The sequence below is a fragment of the Trematomus bernacchii genome, unplaced genomic scaffold (genome assembly GCF_902827165.1).
Source record: "Trematomus bernacchii unplaced genomic scaffold, fTreBer1.1, whole genome shotgun sequence".
Lineage (NCBI taxonomy): Eukaryota > Metazoa > Chordata > Actinopteri > Perciformes > Nototheniidae > Trematomus > Trematomus bernacchii.
Window position 1 is genome coordinate 1244087 of NW_022987521.1, and position 20778 is coordinate 1264864.

A 20778-nucleotide genomic window follows, 5' to 3' on the forward strand; every position below is an offset into this window, starting at 1 on the left:
GAATATGTAGGCGGTGTGAGCCCTCGTCCGTAGATGAAGACGAGGTAATTATCTGCACCCTGTCAGCCTCTAAAGGTAACACTCTGTACAGGAAAACATGGAAATTACCACTTCTTCTGTCGCCTCCCGTGAAGACACAGAGGCTCAATGCACCGTGATTACATTAAGCACCTTTCAGAGATGTTCTTTTTATTGTCATGAGATTCAAGCAGAATGATTAAGGTAATCTCTGGGGTGAGATGTGAGATATGAACGAAACGTATTCTTTTATAACTACGCTTTGGTTAAAGCAGTGTAGGAAGGACAATGACAGAGAAACTTTAGACAAGATGGTTGTTCGTTAATTCGGCTGCTGTTATCTATCTGTTTGCTAACCCTCTTTTGGTTTGAGGAGGGATGTCCCTTGAAGAGGCAGGCATTTCCCGTGAGTCTCACATGTTTTGTCGCTTCAAATTGTCACAAAATGGTCAAAGAATGTCACAAAAACTCTCTGTGAATCTCCCTCCATTGGCTACATGCGTAAGTAAATACATATCCAGACTTTGTTGATTGATTGACATCCAACACAGCTAATGTTGATGTCTAAACATTGGATAAAAGCCATGTTTTAGAAGGGCGACGGTCAATGAAACACTGGTCACCCTACTTACTCAATTCATGCCTATGTGTACAATTAGTGGTTAAGTGTCTTGCCCAAGGACACTTTGACATGTTTTCAGGAAGTGGGATCGAACTGTGGTCAAACACTAAATTGATTAAATTAATATCGTCTTTTTTTCAAGCTAGTGTAGGTTTGATATAACTTGAGAGATGGGAACGTTCTCTTTATGCATCCATGGCTGAGCTACATCAACGCTTTCATCATGCGGCATTTCAATCTTATCTGGGGTTCTTGGACCTGGTATATATGTCCTCTTGGCTTATTAACACCCTCTGCTGGATCTTACCTGCATCTTGAGCTGATGATGGGCTTTGACCTTCTTCCTGGTCTGATAAAGACTACATTGAGGAAATGTAAGGCCTCATATCGCCTTCCAAGACTTGATATAACTTTAGAGTTGTTTAGATGGGAACGTCTTTTTTTAATAATTGTTTTACTGTCTTAAACCCTCCCTTAGAATATTTTATGAATTGTTAGGTGTCCTTGGGTGCCTCCAAATAGAATGAATTATTATTATTATTATTATTTATGCATCCATCATGTTGCAGTTAAATCTTATCAGGGTTGAAAAAAACAATAGACAATGGACTTTGTATATAAGCTAAACTCATGTCCTCTTGGCTTATTAACACCCTCTGCTGGATCGTACCTGTATTTTGAGCAGGTGATGGGCTTTGACCTTCTTCCTGAGTGGAGAGGAGAGCGACAGCAGGCCTCCCTGATCCACGTGGAAGCGGCGGTCCTCGTTTCCGCTCACGATGTGGATGGAGTAGGGCGGGCCGTTCCTGGGCGAGTCTCTGTCCGTCACCACCAGCTGCAGGATGGTGCTGCCCGCCGACTCGCCCTCCTGCAGGGGAACAGAGACATGGTTTTAGAAAAGTTATTGTGAGAGAGAGAGGAGAGAGAGGAGAGAGGAGACGCTACAGACCGCGAAGTCCTGAACGCTACGCTAACAGCAACACGGTTTGTTAGCAGGAACTAGCTTTAGAACAGAGTAAGACTTCAGGTGATAGCTCGCATGCTAACGTAGCTGCTTTTCTAAAGAGCATTCTTCATTGAAACCAAAGGAAATGGTAGCCGATGACGTATTTTTGTATAGGCCGAACCGAAAGTTAGCATCGCAAAAGCTCCTGAGGGGGAACAGGAACATGGTTTTAGAAAGTTATTAGGGTTAGTCTGTCAAAGTTTATAGATTTATTTTTATTTATTTTTATCTTCACGATCTCCTGTATATTTTCTACTTCTATTTTGAGATGTTTAAAGTCAAGTATTGTTTATTTCTACTCTTTAACGCAAACATTTCCCAATTCGGGATCAATACATTTCATCTTATCCTCTTATCTTATCTTAGGGTTAGGGTTAGGGTCTTCTTTAAAGTGAATTCATAGCATACAGAGATCCTTTTTACCCAAAAGTTAGCAATGGGAATTCTCCATTGGCTTTTTGATTATTGCAGAAAATACTAATCTCTTTGGTAAATTGACTTACTGATATATTTATATATTTGTTTATTTTACTTTTTTAATGCTATCATATTTCGCTTTGAGATGTTTACATTTTGGATTGTTTAATTATAGTATATTAATTTCTCTAATGTGCAATGCCTTTTTATGCTGCTGCAATGCAAACATTACCCAAATTGGGATCAATAAATTACTTCTTATCCAATCTTTGGCTTAGAACTAAAACGTTAAAATCTCCTCAGCTTGTGTTAACCACAGACCTTATTTCAGGATCGCCTGATCAACAAGTTGGCAAAATACACAAATACATGTACATATAACTTTCCAAAAGAAGTCTGTAAGCATATCACCCACTAATGCTCAAAAATGAATCACTAATCTGTTTTTTATGAGTCACTGAGTTACCTTTCAGGAGTCATTTGTTTTGTCAAAGGTTTCAAGAGCGCTCCCGTTTCATTGTGTGTTTGTCATCTTCAAAACTGTCGAGGAGAGACGCTAATAGCTTCTTAACACTTTATTATAAAGGCATCGAAGAGAACATTACATCTATTATTTGCATATATATACACCTGAAATTCAGCAGAATAGGGCCCCTTTAATCGAAAAAAAACACGTTCAGAAACCATTGATTTTGAGATGAGAGAACCTCAAAGTGCTAAAATGCTAACCCATTTCCCGGGTTAAAGACTCATTCCTGCTCAACTCTATTGCATTAACAGAAAAACAATGAGAAAAACACAATAGGTTTGTTTAGAGGACGCTCCTTATATCTTACAAGCTATATATAAACATTAGTTTGAGTATCTAGAAAACAGATTTGCACTGCGCTCCATTTTCATAGCATTTGATGACATTCTATGGATAAACTTCCATTCATATTTGTATGCTATGAATTCACTTTAAAGGAGACCCTAACCCTAAGTTAAGATAAGAGGATGAGATTAACTTTATTGATCCCAAATTGGGAAATGTTTGCGTTGCAGCAGCATAAAAAACAACAAAACAAAACATGGCACATAAGTAGAAATTAAAGAGGAGAAATAAACAATAATAGAATTAAAACATCTCAAAATAAAATTAAAACAGCATTAAAACTAGAAAATATACTGTCGACCGTGGAAGATAAAAAGAAAGACTGACCCCTAAGATTCTACCGGGTCCGTCTGCGGCGCGGTTACGGGCGCGTTAAACGGCTGCGCCGCGGTGCTCACGCGATCGCGGTCACTCTAGTCAATGGGTGCTATTCCACCACACGCGGCGCGTTACGGCTCAGAAGCGTCCCAGAAGCGGCTCGCGGCAGGGCTCCTCTAAAATTAGGATCGAATCCTATTTTGTCGCGGCGCAGCCGTAACGTAAGGTCGGGCAGGCAGGGAAGTGGAACTTTCAGAGGCTATATATACACACACACAAACAATTGTGCAGACCCTATCCCTCCGTAGTCTGTCAAGTAGGAGGAGAAATGCCAGCGTTCTCCTCCGGTTTACAGGCCACTGTGTAAATTATATCTACATAGTCAAAAAAATATATAAACTTTGGCAGACTAACCCTAACCCAACACTATCATCAATACTTATGGCAGCATTTAAAAGTTCTGTAGCACCAGAAAAAGTTTGGGAAACTGTCGCACAGGAGAGCGGATAAATAAAACCAGTCTTAAATTGTCCGACATGATGGATCACCCTTTCTCCAAATGATGGATCACCTGTCCAAAGTCTCAGTGTTCTGATGTTTAAAGCCCGCTTGCATTAAAGCTATGAAGATTAGTTATCCATCAAAGAACGGATGCTTTGGGAAGTGGGCAGCAATTTGAAGTTGATGGGCTAAAACACGCAACTCCGATGTGGTTTCACAAGTTTAAATTAAAGCTCGCATCACAAAACACAAAGACAGGGTTTTCATCAGAGACAAGAACACAGGAAAATTGTTTTAGAGAATGTGTCGGGGAGAAGAATTTGGTTCCTTTTCGCAACTTTAAAGAGGCCCTATTCTGCTTGTTGGGGTGTTCCTTTTCCTGTAGTGTTTTTTTTATAGGTTTTGGTGCATGTAGATGGTGTAAGTAGAGACACTACATACTGATATACACCTGAACATCAGCAGGAGAGGACTCTTTAAAGTAGAGACACTACATACTGATATACACCTGAACATCAGCAGGAGAGGACTCTTTTAAAGTAGAGACACTACATACTGATATATACCTGAACATCAGCAGGAGAGGACTCTTTAAAGTAGAGACACTACATACTGATATACACCTGAACATCAGCAGGAGAGGACTCTTTAAAGTAGAGACACTACATACTGATATACACCTGAACATCAGCAGGAGAGGACTCTTTAAAGTAGAGACACTACATACTGATATACACCTGAACATCAGCAGAATATGTCCTCTTTAAATCCAGCAGTGCTAATGTACAGCATGCTGGATTGAGGACAGTCACTACCATGGCTAAGCTCTCCAGAGAAGCTCTAAATTAACACAGCTTCAAGGGGATTTATAACTGTGTTGTAGCACGTCTCTCTCCTTTAGTGGCATTCTGCTAAGATACAGAATAATCTATCCATCTGCTGCTTTTAGAGTAACAGTCACCTCATAACGAAAAGCCTCCAGTGGGGACAAATTGTCAAGCGAAGCCATGTAATCTACAGGAGAAACAGCTGCTGACCTGCACCACCTGTCTGAAAACTGAATGACAATCATGCAATCAGAGCTTTGTTCCTCAGCGGGATGTGGACAGCAGCAGATGGGACGATATCACATCATTTGTATTCAAAATCACAGGTCTTTTGGCCGGTGAAGCGGCTGTTCTGTGAGTGAGTGTTTGAAAGCTGGCAAAGTGATGGAGAGCTGGCACAGAAATGTAATCGTCAGCGAGTAACAGCCAGCGTGTGAAACAAGGCTTTGATAATCCTGCCAGGGAGATCATACAAATATGTACTCATGGGGGGAAGTGGGCAACTATTTCCTAGTGAAGCATGAAGCAATACAAGCTCTCACACACACAAATAAAGGTAGAGGTCAATTGTTTGTTAGTTAGTACGTTTTTGGTTGAGAAAGTAGAAGTACTTCTACTTTTACCAGAGTATTTTTCTACTTGAGTAAAGAATGTGTGTACTTTTGCCATCTCTGTACCTAGCATGATGCTAACACGTGCTCAGATGGTCGTACCTGCAGCAGCAGACTGTGGTTGATCTGGGAGAAGAGCGGCGGGTTGTCGTTGACGTCGTTGACCGAGATGCTGATGAGGACGGCGGAGGAGAGCGGAGGATATCCTTCATCTGCCGCCTGCACCGTCAGAGAGTAGTGCTGCATCTGAGGAGGAGGAGGAGGGGAGATATACAATATATTTACTTAAAGGTCCCCTATCATACTGTTTTTCATCAATATATTATATGTCTCAGATATATCCAGAGCATGTCTCTGATTGGCTGAAACACCAAACAGATCATTGCAGCATCCCATAATCCCCTCTGTTTCAGCCCTGTTTCCAAAGTGCTGATTCTCTGTCTGTTACTTTAGATGAAAATAAGGAGCCCCTCCCCACGCCCCTCTGAGAGAGATTTGGTTAAAAGAACTCAATGGTGCTCTAGGAGGAGATTCAGGTGATAAGGGGGGGGGGGGGTTACCTTGGTTGCTGATTGGCTAATGGTTACACAAGACAACACATCGTTATGACATCATAAAGTGGCCAAAATCTGATCAGCTCATTTTCAGACAGATTTTTATAAAAATGGATCAGGACAAAAAGAGATAGCATCTTTGTTCCTGAAACTTTCAGAGTCTCTTTCCACAGAGGGGACACATGGTGATGAAGAAGAGACATGAAGAAGAGGGGACACATGTTGATGTAGAAGAGACATGAAGAAGAGGGGACACATGTTGATGAAGAAGAGACATGAAGAAGAGGGGACACATGTTGATGTAGAAGAGACATGAAGAAGAGGGGACACATGTTGATGTAGAAGAGACATGAAGAAGAGGGGACACATGTTGATGAAGAAGAGACATGAAGAAGAGGGGACACATGTTGATGAAGAAGAGACATGAAGAAGAGGGGAGACATGTTGATGTAGAAGAGACATGAAGAAGAGGGGACACATGTTGATGTAGAAGAGACATGAAGAAGAGGGGACACATGTTGATGTAGAAGAGACATGAAGAAGAGGGGACACATGTTGATGTGGAAGAGACATGAAGAAGAGGGGACACATGTTGATGAAGAAGAGACATGAAGAAGTGGGGACACATGTTGATGTAGAAGAGACATGAAGAAGAGGGGACACATGTTGATGTAGAAGAGACATGAAGAAGAGGGGACACATGTTGATGTAGAAGAGACATGAAGAAGAGGGGACACATGTTGATGTAGAAGAGACATGAAGAAGTGTATTTTGCATAAGAGGTGACCTTTAATGATCCCTTTACGTTGAGTTGTTTCTACAGCTCTCTATTTCTGTGTTCACTAAACGAGCCCACCATCCTGTATTTCTCGTCTTTTGGATATTAAACACTGTACTTGTATCTTAACATCTGCCCTTTTCTGTTTATTCTGATTGAATCTGACACATATAGATAACACTGACCTCCTCTCGGTCCAGCGCCGTGCGGACGGTGATTTCTCCGCTGCGAGGCTCGATGGTGAACTGCTGCAGAGGGTCTCCGCTCACTATGGAGTAACGCAGCAGATTGTTGATGGGACCGTCCAGATCAGTGGCTGTTACCTGGAGGGAAAGAGGGGGGAGGAACGGTGAGGATGAATTTATATGATAACCTTTAGTCCAATGATCCAAACAACATACTGATAGGCTGCAAAAGGGCCCTATTGGACGCCCTGATGGTAGGAAGAACAAGAACATGTGATAAAGACCAAGGCGACCCTTCCAGTGGAGAAAATGTAGTACTTCAAAGGGTGCCCTTCTAATGGATAAAAGGGGATTGTAGGCCTTTTCAGTGGAGAACATTTGATTATTGGTTCAAAGAAGGTAATCCTCCAAGTAGAGAAACATGATACAAGTACTCTAAAGGTTGGTTTTCTAGTGGATAAAAGGGGATGAAGTTCCCTGTAGGCCTATACAGTGGAGGAAATGTGACAAAGGTACATTAAAGACCTTCCAGAGGAGAACACGTTATAGAGTGCCCTTCAGGCTGCTTTTCCAGTGGAGAAAAGTAGGTAAAGTTCCCTTTGGGGTTGACGTCCAGTGGAGAAAATGTGATAAATGTTCCTCAGGGTTATTTTTCTTGAGAAAAGTAATACATATTCCTCTTAGGTTCCCTTTCAGTACAAACTTGTGACAAAGTTTACTCCAGTGGAGAAATTTGGATTTAAAGAATTCCCTATACGATTCATTTCAAGTAGAGAAAGTAGAGAAGGCTAAAAATGGCCCCCTGTGGGGCTCATACAGAGTTCAATGCCCCTCTCACAGTCTTAGGTTAAATATACTACTACGTACATAGCTTGGTTGCGAGTCGCTCCGACCTTCCTATCAAAAGTTATTCGACCATATCTAATCCTCTGATGTCTAATCTTGGCTATCATCCCTATTCTTTTGTTTTATTTGTTTAAATGTTTTTATTTATTCTACCATTTCAACAATAAGACAGTTTATACATCCGCAAAACAAACAAAATGAGTAGAAGCGGGAAGGCAGAGAGCAGTTTATACAGAGGTGTTCCTCCCATTAGTCATCCAGTTGCAAGATAAAGAAAATAAAAAGTTAATTAAATACTCACACAGATAAACAAAATTAAATTCCTACAAGTCCAGACAGTTTCATTTCTCACCCTATTTTTATATAAACTATAATAATTAAAGTGGACCTATCATGCTATATTATAATAATATAGTGTAGGACCATACCTATATAAGGCATATTTATACTTTTTTTTTTTTAAAATACCAAACAGATCATGCATTTTAGCCATGCCTCATTTCGCTCAATTTGACAATTTATAGCTCTGTTTTTGCAAGGGTTGATTCAGTGAGAACAGCACCATCTACAGGCCTGGCATATGTACTACAGCGTCTCCAGCGCTTTCGAACGGCATTGGCCGTGGCTGTCTCCTCCTGATTGGTGGAGTTGGCCCAATAGCCGTAGCGCCACCGTCCTGACGTCAGGACGGTGTTCAAATCTGGATCAGTTTTTATCAGATCCGTTGCAGCCCCTTTTTTAGAGATTTGGGTATGGAGGAAAATAGAGAGGGTTGTGTTTTCTGACACTTGGTGAGTTCCCTGGAACACCGGGGACACATATTCATGTAGAAAAGACGTACACAAGTGCATTTTGCATGATAGGTCCCCTTTAAGATAATTATGATAATAGTCATTATAATTATTATAGTATTTATAATTATTATTATTATCATTTTTGTTATTATCCTTATCATATATCCAAATAATCTTTTTTTAAATCTATTTTTCAGTTCATCCAAAGGCACAATGACGGGAAAAAAAAGAAAAAACAAAAGAAGACAAAACTAATAAAAATGATTTTACCCTAACCCTAAAAATACATTCCTAACCCTAACACTAAATCTCCCAGCAATGCTCAAGAACCCTCAGTCATTCACATATACATAAATGAACACATGTAAATAATAATAACTGTGTCTCATTATTCTCCTACCTTCATCACCAGGCTGCCGGGGTTCAGATCCTCCGGCACCTCGGCGCTGTTGTCTCCTCTCTGAAACACCGGTGCGTTGTCGTTCAGGTCCGTCACGTTGATGATGACCGTAGTGATGTCACTGAGGGACGACTTCCCCCGACTCCCCTCCACAGACAGGTAGTACTCCCGGGTCACCTCGAAATCCAGCGGGGCGTTCAGGGTCAGGAGGCCTGCAGGACATTCAGAAACTCTTATCAACACATTCATCAGCAGGAGATTAGAGGACTGTGATTGGCTGTTTCCTCCCTGGTAAAATACTTATACTATTATTACTCGTACTACTGCATTAGCCTGACCTCACACTTCTACCCACATCGCCTCACACTCATCTGTTTTTATATCATATTTATACACACTTTCTGTACCTTTTCCTTACATACACAACAACTTTAAAACTTTTAATTGAATTTGTATTTTTACTGGTTTTTATTCTTATTTTTCTTATTATTTATTTTTATTTTGTTCTTATTTTATTCTTAATGTATTCAGTCCTGTGTATTAAGTGTTGTTATTAATCACAAAGCTATATGTTAATGTCTTTATTACCTCGAAATGTGGGGTTAGTTTTTGATTTTGTTTTGGTTTATGAATCACTTTGAGTTTTCTTTGTGTATGGAAAGTGTGTGTGTGTGTGTGTGTGTGTGTGTGTGTGTGTGTGTGTGTGTGTGTGTGTGTGTGTGTGTGTGTGTGTGTGTGTGTGACATATGAGGTGAACTCTCACTCCTGTCAGCTCAGTGAAGCATCAAACCTTTAGAGCTATAAATCTGTCGGCAGCTGTCTGCTAGCGGGAAGTTTCACCTGGATTTACGGCAGAGATTCAAAGGTGTCAGAGTCTCCTTAACCTGTTAAGCCCTGAGCCTGTTTTTAAGGTCTCAGGCTCGAAAATGACATTCCCAGAACAAATGACCATATCTTCCCTTCTAAAAGGGTTAAATTAATAATCTTTTTTCTCAAAGTAATGATAAACCTGTGAGTTGGATTTAGAAAAGTCAGAATCAATATAGATGTTTTTTATTTTAAAGTAAATTCAGATTTTACATTGTAAAAAACTGTAAATTATAGTGTCTGTCCAAAAATTCTTTTTTACTTATAGTGAAAGCTACCCTTGGATGATGGGTTAGTAGACTAAAAGCTTTAGGAATCCAAAGTACAACATATAATAAGTACCCTGTATCAAGATTGATGCAAAACAAGTGACATTTGACCTTTTTAGAGAGATTTAGCAAAAAGAAACCACTTCTGGGGTCATTTGGGTGGATTTTCCATATCTCTGGCCCCCCTTGGTTGATTTTGATGGTTGACACCTCTTTCTGACCGTTAGAGCCAATAGAATCGAAGGGGGAGTCCCCCACACACACGTTGTGAAGAGAAGAGGTGGGGGCTTCGCGCATGTAATTTTCAATCAGAGTGAACCTACATGTATCTCTAGCTTTGACATCTGGAAACGGAAAAGCAGTTTTAATGCTTATGGATTATCAGAAATCATTTCAAAGGGACACAGACACATTAGATTAACCTATGGATTAACTTCAGCAGCGTTTTTATCGTTTTAATGCCATTGAAGACCACTTTGGAGAGACTACAGAGCCAAGGTAAAAATGTTAGCATTTTTAGCTACATAGCGTCACCTGTTTTGATGTCCGTTTTTGCTTATAACGTCGCAAATACGTATAATTCAGTGATAATGTCGGTGTCAATCGATTCTGTGTCACCTCACGATGTGAAATGATGTGTTGGATGTGGTGAAAAGATAAATAATAAGGTTTTGTGAGTGATTTTCGGTGCAGTAAGGTGTTAGCATTTTTCGCTCGTTGCTAATTCAGAGGCTCAGTGTTAGCATTGTGGGTTTTCTTTTGAAAAAAAAAAAAAATGATCAGTTAGATGAGTTTCTTCCCGTTACATGGATATAAAACATTCATAGTTTTATTAAATGAACAGACACTGTTTCCTGCAAGATGTTGCGGCAGTACCCCGGTACCGGGGTCTCTCGGGCTTAACGGGTTAAAGTAGAGACACTACATACTGATATACACCTGAACATCAGCAGGAGAGGACTCTTTAAAGTAGAGACCCTACATACTGATATACACCTGAACATCAGCAGGAGAGGACTCTTTAAAGTAGAGACCCTACATACTGATATACACCTGAACATCAGCAGGAGAGGACTCTTTAAAGTAGAGACACTACATACTGATATACACTTGAACATCAGCAGGAGAGGACTCTTTAAAGTAGAGACACTACATACTGATATACACCTGAACATCAGCAGGAGAGGACTCTTTAAAGTAGAGACACTACATACTGATATACACCTGAACATCAGCAGGAGAGGACTCTTTAAAGTAGAGACACTACATACTGATATACACCTGAACATCTGCAGGAGAGGACTCTTTAAAGTAGAGACACTACATACTGATATACACCTGAACATCAGCAGGAGAGGACTCTTTAAAGTAGAGACACTACATACTGATATACACCTGAACATCAGCAGGAGAGGACTCTTTAAAGTAGAGACACTACATACTGATATACAACTGGACATCAGCAGGAGAGGACTCTTTAAAGTAGAGACACTACATACTGATATACACCTGAACATCAGCAGGAGAGGACTCTTTAAAGTAGAGACACTACATACTGATATACACCTGAACATCAGCAGGAGAGGACTCTTTAAAGTAGAGACACTACATACTGATATACACCTGAACATCAGCAGGAGAGGACTCTTTAAAGTAGAGACACTACATGTCTTTTATTCGGCAAAATTACTCAAACTGCTTTGAGCAAACACTACACAGCGATAGGAACCCGTGCGGACAGAGAGCTGGCAGCAGGAAGCGAGCGGCTCTGTGAGAGCTGCTGAACATAGAAACTCAGTTATATTAAGTACATAATGTCAAAGACAAGAGGCGGTAGGTGTAGGTGTGTGTGTGTGTGTGTGTGTGTGTGTGTGTGTGTGTGTGTGTGTGTGTGTGTGTGTGTGTTTTTTCACGGGCTGCCAGCCAGTCTGCTGAACCACACTTCATTACGATAAAACAAAAATGAGCTCCAACATAAACAACCATCTAACTCAACACCTCTGGGTTTCCACAGGTACGTTATGTTCACCTTGTGCACGCTGAGATCAAACAGATATGTGTCACCAGCAGGAGACGAACAAATCCAACGTTTTTTACCTTTTTCCCACTGGGAGAAAGCTGGCTGTGATCCAATTTTTCCCGCATCTCATTCATACAATTCTGCACAGTCTTACTAAGCCAGTCTTTCCACTATAGAGAACATCTACTGATGATTTATACAGGTATCGAATCAAAACAAAAGATCCTTCCTGTTTCATTCACTTTGCAAAACTCCTAAACTCCCAATGAAGCTCTTGATCTCGAGCACGAATTCAACTTCTACCTAAAAATGTCTTTACATCAAAGTAAATATTGAAGACAGAAGCTCGGTTGTTTTCTATCTTGAAAGAAAATGTCTTGGGACTATAACTATTTCACTTTTGTAATATTGGTGTATACCATTTCTACAATCCAGAGGATTTCCCTACACACACACACACACACACACACACACACACACACACACACACACACACACACACACACACACACACACACACACACACACACACACACACACACACACACACACACACACACACACACACACACACACACACACACACACACACACACACACACACACACACACACACGTCATTTTTTTTAATTGTCAGTGTTTGAACCACCAGAGGCAGACGTTCCTCTTGGTATAAGGCATGTTTGTGCAGATAGTTATGCTAATTTGGGGAGATGTATTGTGCCACTCAGTGCTGTTGAAGTACAGCACATTATGTACTTAATATAACTGAGTTTCTATGTTCAGCAGCTCTCACAGAGCCGCTCGCTTCCTGCTGCCAGCTCTCTGTCCGCACGGGTTCCTATCGCTGTGTAGTTTGCTCAAAGCAGTTTGAGTAATTTTGCCGATTAAAAGACATGTAGTGTCTCTACTTTAAAGAGTCCTCTCCTGCTGATGTTCAGGTGTATATCAGTATGTAGTGTCTCTACTTTAAAGAGTTCTCTCCTGCTGATGTTCAGGTGTATATCAGTATGTAGTGTCTCTACTTTAAAGAGTCCTCTCCTGCTGATGTTCAGGTGTATATCAGTATGTAGTGTCTCTACTTTAAAGAGTTCTCTCCTGCTGATGTTCAGGTGTATATCAGTATGTAGTGTCTCTACTTTAAAGAGTCCTCTCCTGCTGATGTTCAGGTGTATATCAGTATGTAGTGTCTCTACTTTAAAGAGTCCTCTTCTGCTGATGTTCAGGTGTATATCAGTATGTAGTGTCTCTACTTTAAAGAGTCCTCTCCTGCTGATGTTCAGGTGTATATCAGTATGTAGTGTCTCTACTTTAAAGAGTTCTCTCCTGCTGATGTTCAGGTGTATATCAGTATGTAGTGTCTCTACTTTAAAGAGTCCTCTCCTGCTGATCTTCAGGTGTATATCAGTATGTAGTGTCTCTACTTTAAAGAGTCCTCTCCTGCTGATGTTCAGGTGTATATCAGTATGTAGTGTCTCTACTTTAAAGAGTCCTCTTCTGCTGATGTTCAGGTATATATCAGTATGTAGTGTCTCTACTTTAAAGAGTCCTCTCCTGCTGATGTTCAGGTGTATATCAGTATGTAGTGTCTCTACTTTAAAGAGTCCTCTCCTGCTGATCTTCAGGTGTATATCAGTATGTAGTGTCTCTACTTTAAAGAGTCCTCTCCTGCTGATGTTCAGGTGTGTATCAGTATGTAGTGTCTCTACTTTAAAGAGTCCTCTCCTGCTGATGTTCAGGTGTATATCAGTATGTAGTGTCTCTACTTTAAAGAGTCCTCTCCTGCTGATCTTCAGGTGTATATCAGTATGTAGTGTCTCTACTTTAAAGAGTCCTCTCCTGCTGATGTTCAGGTGTATATCAGTATGTAGTGTCTCTACTTTAAAGAGTCCTCTCCTGATGATGTTCAGGTGTATATCAGTATGTAGTGTCTTTACTTTAAAGAGTCCTCTCCTGCTGATGTTCAGGTGTATATCAGTATGTAGTGTCTCTACTTTAAAGAGTCCTCTCCTGCTGATCTTCAGGTGTATATCAGTATGTAGTGTCTCTACTTTAAAGAGTCCTCTCCTGCTGATGTTCAGGTGTGTATCAGTATGTAGTGTCTCTACTTTAAAGAGTCCTCTCCTGCTGATGTTCAGGTGTATATCAGTATGTAGTGTCTCTACTTTAAAGAGTCCTCTCCTGCTGATCTTCAGGTGTATATCAGTATGTAGTGTCTCTACTTTAAAGAGTCCTCTCCTGCTGATGTTCAGGTGTATATCAGTATGTAGTGTCTCTACTTTAAAGAGTCCTCTCCTGATGATCTTCAGGTGTATATCAGTATGTAGTGTCTCTACTTTAAAGAGTCCTCTCCTGCTGATGTTCAGGTGTATATCAGTATGTAGTGTCTCTACTTTAAAGAGTCCTCTCCTGCTGATCTTCAGGTGTATATCAGTATGTAGTGTCTCTACTTTAAAGTCTAAACTATAAAACCTCGTCCAGTAGAAGAAAACAAGAGACTGAACAGAGCCGTGTTGTTTCAGTTAGAGACGATAAAGAATAATCCAGAAAGTCCAGTTGAAGTAATACATCCCTCAGATGAAAGGCTCATCAGATGCCAATACATACATAATACCAGACATCATTATTTCATCTGTCGTCGCTGAGATCTCAGGGGAACAGAACGAGTTCAAGTTACAGAATCAGCTCCAGGAACATATTCTGTTGATTTCTTTCAATCTGAACCCAGATAACTCTCTGTGGAAAACAACTGAACTATTCAGCCCAGCCTGGAAGGGGAATATCCTTTAGACACTTTTCTACTTTATTTTATGAGTTATAGTATATATTTAGAGTATTTTACAAGAGAATATTTTACTCTATCCAAAAAATGTGTTGAAAATTAAGATGTTTGAACTTCTTCTTGTTTTGAATGTGCTTATACACATGCTCTTACATCCAAAGCGACTTAGAAAAGGTGGAATAAACCATAAAGATTAGTGCTGGTACATACATTCTAATCCCTGGTGTTTATTTTATTATACTTTATTTGGTTTTTCACATTTTATTCTTGTATTTCTTTATTCTTGCAAAATCTTTTTTTCCTATTTGTATTTGTTCATGAAAATGTAGGCTGCATGTTTGTATGTACAGTAAGATGCTATATAATAATACAATTAAAAAAACATAACAAGAACAAAATGTGTCGCCCTTTACAAATGTAATCTATTATTATTATTATTATTATTATTATTATTATTATTATTATTATTATTATTATTATTATTATTATTATTATTATTATTATTATTATTCCACAGGATATATAAATTAAAAAGTCCTCTCACCTGTGCGAGTGTCCAACAGGAAGCGTCCATCTTTGTTTCCGGACACGATGCGGTACGTGATTGGATCCCTCGTCACCGTGGAGACGCTCAGCACCTCCGACCCCACCGCTAAGGATTCTGGGAGATTGGCGGTGTACTCGGAGTTCAGGAAGACGGGCTCGTAGTCGTTCAGGGAAACCACGTCCACCGTCACCGTGGCGACGGAGTAGAGGTTTCGGGGGAGGCCTCGGTCGGTGGCTTTGACCTTGAGCTCGAAAGAGGGCGTCGTGTCTGGGGTCAAAGGTCGCTCCAGACGAAGGATCCCCGAAAACTCGTCCAGGGAGAAGAAGCCGCCGTCGCCCGACAGCAGCGAGTAACGCACCTCCGAGTTTATACCTGAGGGGGAGGAGTCACGTAGATTTAAAGATTTATATCAGGAATTTGCCTTTTTCTTTTTTAGACAATATCTTATAAATGTAGTATTGTTATGGAATTATATTCTTATTTTCACATTTAACAGTTTTTTCCTCATAAATTAAACACATAGAGAAAATACTATTATTTTTCATACATTTACCACTGTTTATTTCTGATGAATTCATGACTTTTATTTAATTAATTTAGCACTTTTCAAGTCAAAAATCTTTTTATTTAGTTTCGACAATCCATTAGCAGTTATTTGTCATATAGTAATGGTAAGCATAATATATGCCAATACAAATGAGCCATTGGTCTGTGCTGATTGTATGTACCAAAGTAAAAATAATAAGAAAAACACAAAACAAACAATAACAACGACTAAAGTAATCCCCTACGTTCACTGCCAGTGATCTTTATACACACAAATATATGACATATTGTTGGATGAGTGTATATGCATGTAAACACATGCAACCTCCACATACACATTTGCTGTATACATACATACATACAATTTAGCACTTTTGTCTTCAATAATATCTTTTTTTTCTCATAAATGAACCTTTTTTTAAAGACAATATCCTATGTCTTTTATCTTGGATAATATTTGATTATTAAATGTAGTATTTTTATGGAATTTTATTCTTATTTTCTCATATACATTTAACAGTTTTTCTCTTTTATCTTAGAGAAAACACTATTTTTAATTTACCACTAGAGTGTACTGTTTATTTCTGATGAATTACATTTTTCTTTTAATGAAATTACCACTTTTGTCTTCAAGATTATCTTATTTTTCTCATAAATGTAACCCTTTGTTAAAGACAATATCCAATACCTTCTTAAAAATATGAATAATTATTATTTTAACAATATTATTATATAGATTTTTAATTGTACTTAAAGTGTACCTATCATGCTATTTTCAGGCATATATTTTGGGTCTCAGATATATACAAATATATAAAAACATGTATATGAAGTGTTTTGCTCAAAATACAAACAGATCATGCATTTTAGAAATCCCTCATGTCCCTCTATTCCAGCTGTTAGAGAAACGCAGATTTTGGGTCCTTAGCTTGAAAAAAGAAGAAGAGAGGAGGCGGAGCTAATGCCTGATCAGAATTCTACTGGAGATAAAGTTAAATTCTGCTGTGATAAAACACCATCCTGTTCTAAACCACATCAAGGATTATTTCTGAAACAGTATGGAGCTCAAATGCTTTTTCTCTTGCCGGTTTATCACAAGGTGAGTTCCTTTTTCTATTTCCTGCTTTTTAAACACATGTGCTCTCCAGTACAGGTTAGCTCTGAGTGTTAGCGAGGCTTGCTAATGTAAATAAAGACGAGATTACGTCCAAAACACGTCAGGCATTGTTTCTGATAGCAACTCTCTGTGGGTCCACCATCTGAAATTACGTAATATCGGCAGCAAATCTGTGTCCGCTCGTTGTTCCCCCATTTTTAAAAGATTTAGGTACGGAGGAAAAGAGAGAAGGGTTTTATTTTCTGACGCTGCGTGAGTTCCCCGACACACCGGGGACACGTATTTATGTATAAAAGACATCAAAAAGTGCATTTTGCATGATAGGTCCCCTTTAAGTCACATTCACTGTTAATGTCATGTAGTTTCTCAGGTCATGTGGCGCGAGTCTGAGCTTCCTATTGGCACAGAGTGATTTGAACAAATTAGCAGAGGATCTTCTATTGTTATCAAAACCACATCTGGAATCCCACAAGGTGTGTTTATGATTCAAAGTGAAGATATGAATACTAAAACATCAAATACCTTTCAACTTTCAACTAACAGGTTTAAATAATAAAGAATCTTTTTAAACGTGTGCCAAAAAACAGTGATTACAATGATGGGATGATAATCACTGCTACTACAGGATCAGTGTTTACATGTACACATAATAAAGCTTTATATACAATTAAATTAAACACAACATTTTTTTTTTTCACGTTTACAGCGCTTTGGCAGGGGGTTATGTTACGGTAAGAAATCTCAGATATTCTAATAATTAGGGGTTAATTTATGGGGAATAAATTCAAATTAAAGACACATCTCTCTGATATCTATGGATCTGATATTTGTGATTAAGGGAAGACATCAACTTGCAAAAGCTGAAAGTATAAAATCTCAACGTCATAAGTGAGAGTAATATTAAAAGACTGAAGAATAAAAATTCAAAATAACAGACATGCAGGAGGGGGGATTTTCTGGGATTTTTTTTTTATTCAATATAATTTAATTTGAAATATATTCCCAAAAAATCTTCTAAAAATCTGAAATTTGCGCCAAAAAACAACTCAGAATTCTCAGAGATTAAAGTGAAAATGTACGTTTCTTTTAAAATGTAGCTTTATTTTGCGTGTTTGGATCAACTTCATCACACCTTTATATTTGTGTCCTTATAAACTTGTGTGTCTTTACCCTAACCTTAACCCCAACCCACAAATTGACCAATTTTAGCTTAAAGAATATCCCAATTTTTTCAAATACATTTAACACTTTCGTTTGACCAAATATCAAATATCTTTCTCACAAATGTACCAATTTTACATCACAAAATAATATTTTTTTAATCTTTAAATCTTGGAAATTCCCGTTTTTCTCCAGGAATAATACTTGCCATACCACGCCATTACAGTACTCTTATAATTATCCAGATTAAAACCATCGTAGAAACCAAAATGACTTGAAAATGCTCCTTTACGCTGCACCCTAACGCTCACAACAACACTCTTCCCTGAAGCTTCTCAGAGACAAGCCGACACATTTTTCCTTTGAGACGCAACACGCTACCTTCTGTTTCAGGATGATTACACGGTGTGAGGGAGCGCCGTGATTAAAGGTCAACATTTTAAACTGAAACGCAAGTTGTGTTTTTGAAAGGTGTTAAAGACTTTATGAAATTAAATATACGCTGCAGTTAAAGGCCAATATTTAAAACCCTGCTTTCCAGAGGATCAGCTGCTGTTTCCCAATTAATTTTCTACATTCTGATTCCAATTTGATTCAGAATTACAAACAGAGTCTCTTAACATAATAAACTGATCTATATTTATGTTTAAAACCCCCAGTTTGTGATGTTTTTATTTTATCTTTATGTGTTTTTTATGGTTCATGTCATTAGCAAATAAAAACGAAACGCCAAAAAGTCCATTAGTCATTATTGTCTGTGAGAAAGTCGTCTGTGTGGAGAAAGAAGACAAGCTGCTGCACATCTGAAGGAGTGGCTCAGCTGTGTGTGTGTGTGTGTGTGTGTGTGTGTGTGTGTGTGTGTGTGTGTGTGTGTGTGTCTACCTGTCTGAATTTGTCCATAATTTTGCAAACAATTATTCGTTTTGGTACGTGCAAAATATTTAAATGTGTCGCTGTCTTTTTGCAATTTTCCTCAATCATCTTGTGTGAACTGTGGCCAGTCAAGTGTGTGTGTGTGTGTGTGTGTGTGTGTGTGTGTGTGTGTGTGTGTGTGTGTGTGTGTGTGTGTGTGTGTGTGTGTGTGTGTGTGTGTGTGTGTGTGTGTGTGTGTGTGTGTGTGTGTGTGTGTGTGTGCGTGTGCATGTGTGGGTGTTTCTACCTGTCTGAATGTGTTCATCTCTGAGCACAAGTAGTTTTGATACGGGCAAATTATTCGAAACATGTGTGTGTCTTTTGGCATTTCTAGCGATCTTACTGTGTGAACTTGGGTTATTCAATAGCGTGTGTGTGTGTGTTTGTGTGCACGCGTGTGTGTGTGTGTGTGTGTGTGTGTGTGTGTGTGTCTGCATATGAAGGTAGATATGGTGCAAAATGCGAGAGCGTGTAAAACCTGATGTGAGCACTTGCAGAAAAGATATCTGAGCTTGTGTGCATACATTTACACTTGTATAAAATATCCACGTATCTGTGAACCACATTTGAAGTCACAGAATAAAAAAAAAAGTTTTGTAGCTTGTAGAAAAAAAATGAACTTAGTGATGAAATGTTCACTTGCAGAAAAATATATATTTTTTAAATATATTTTCCATTACAACTGCAACTTGGTTATTACAACCTCTCACATCAGCCATTACAACTTCACGAATCTCCTCTGTGGCAGTATAAATCGACGAATCTGCGGCCTTGACTTTTGCTACACTTCTTGCGATGAATGTGTCGCGAAAGTAATTTTCACCTGTAGATGTGGGGGGAGGGAGGGGGGTTGGAGCGAAGGGGCGGAGCTATCACAACGACGAGGCGCAAGCTCGGGTCAGTCACACAGCCCAGGTCGAACCTGATTGTGGGGGAAACTTCTGTGTAGCAATGCAGTGGGAGTCACCGACTCAGGATACTAACTGTAAAGTACTTACTCATCACTGTACCCTGTATGCCAAGGCAGGTCTGCCTTCACTTACTGTTCGGAGGCTCAGTCATTGGTACATATTCATATATAAAGCCATGCTGGGTAAACTACCGACTTATATCTGCTCTTTGATCTCACGGAGAGTGGCAAGTAGCTATTGCCTGAGATCACAGGATGTGTTTGTATTACATGTGCCAAGTGCTAGGACTGTTTTAGGTACTAAAGCTTTTATGTGCGCTGCTCCTCTGGCTTGGAACACTATGCAAAAAATATTGAAACTGAGCATTTTGATTCCCTTGCATCATTTTAAAGCACGGCTGGATGAAATGTTATTGGATACCTGTCACTGTAAATAGATGCTAATGTATACCCCTGTAATTATGTTGTGATGTCCTTTTGTTTTCTGTTGTTTTTATGTGTAACTAATGTACCGCAGGTCTCCCTTGAAAAAGAGATCGTTGATCTCAATGGGATTTTTTAACCTGGTTAAATAAAGGCTACAAACAAACAAACAAACACAAGCTCAGATTTTTTTTCTGCAAGTGCTCACATCAGGTTTTACACGCTCTCGCATTTTGCACCATATCTACCTTGATATCTGCATGTCATGCACCATGCACACCCACACTGTCTCAGAGGTCCATCTGGTTTGGGATAAGGAAACTCTCATACTTTACTTTTGTCTGTCTTTCGTTTTTAAAACTTTAAAACCAAACACACTATCACAGGAAACATGTGAATAAACACATTAAAACACAGAAGCTGAAATGTCAACGACTGGACCAAGTGATTTATAAAAAGTGACATGAAATGGT

General features: G+C 39.2%; 1 protein-coding gene across 1 annotated transcript in view; it reads right to left on the bottom strand.

Moving 5' to 3' along the window:
• Nucleotides 1–20778, bottom strand: part of fat2 (FAT atypical cadherin 2) — a 102933-nt gene that overhangs the window by 23474 nt on the left and 58681 nt on the right. The window contains exons 16-20 of the mRNA XM_034117773.1: nt 15234–15608; nt 8752–8963; nt 6712–6849; nt 5297–5440; nt 1311–1508 (exon numbers count right to left, since the gene is read on the bottom strand). Coding sequence (XP_033973664.1) covers nt 1311–1508; nt 5297–5440; nt 6712–6849; nt 8752–8963; nt 15234–15608 — 1067 coding nt within the window. The remainder of the gene's footprint in view (nt 1–1310; nt 1509–5296; nt 5441–6711; nt 6850–8751; nt 8964–15233; nt 15609–20778) is intronic.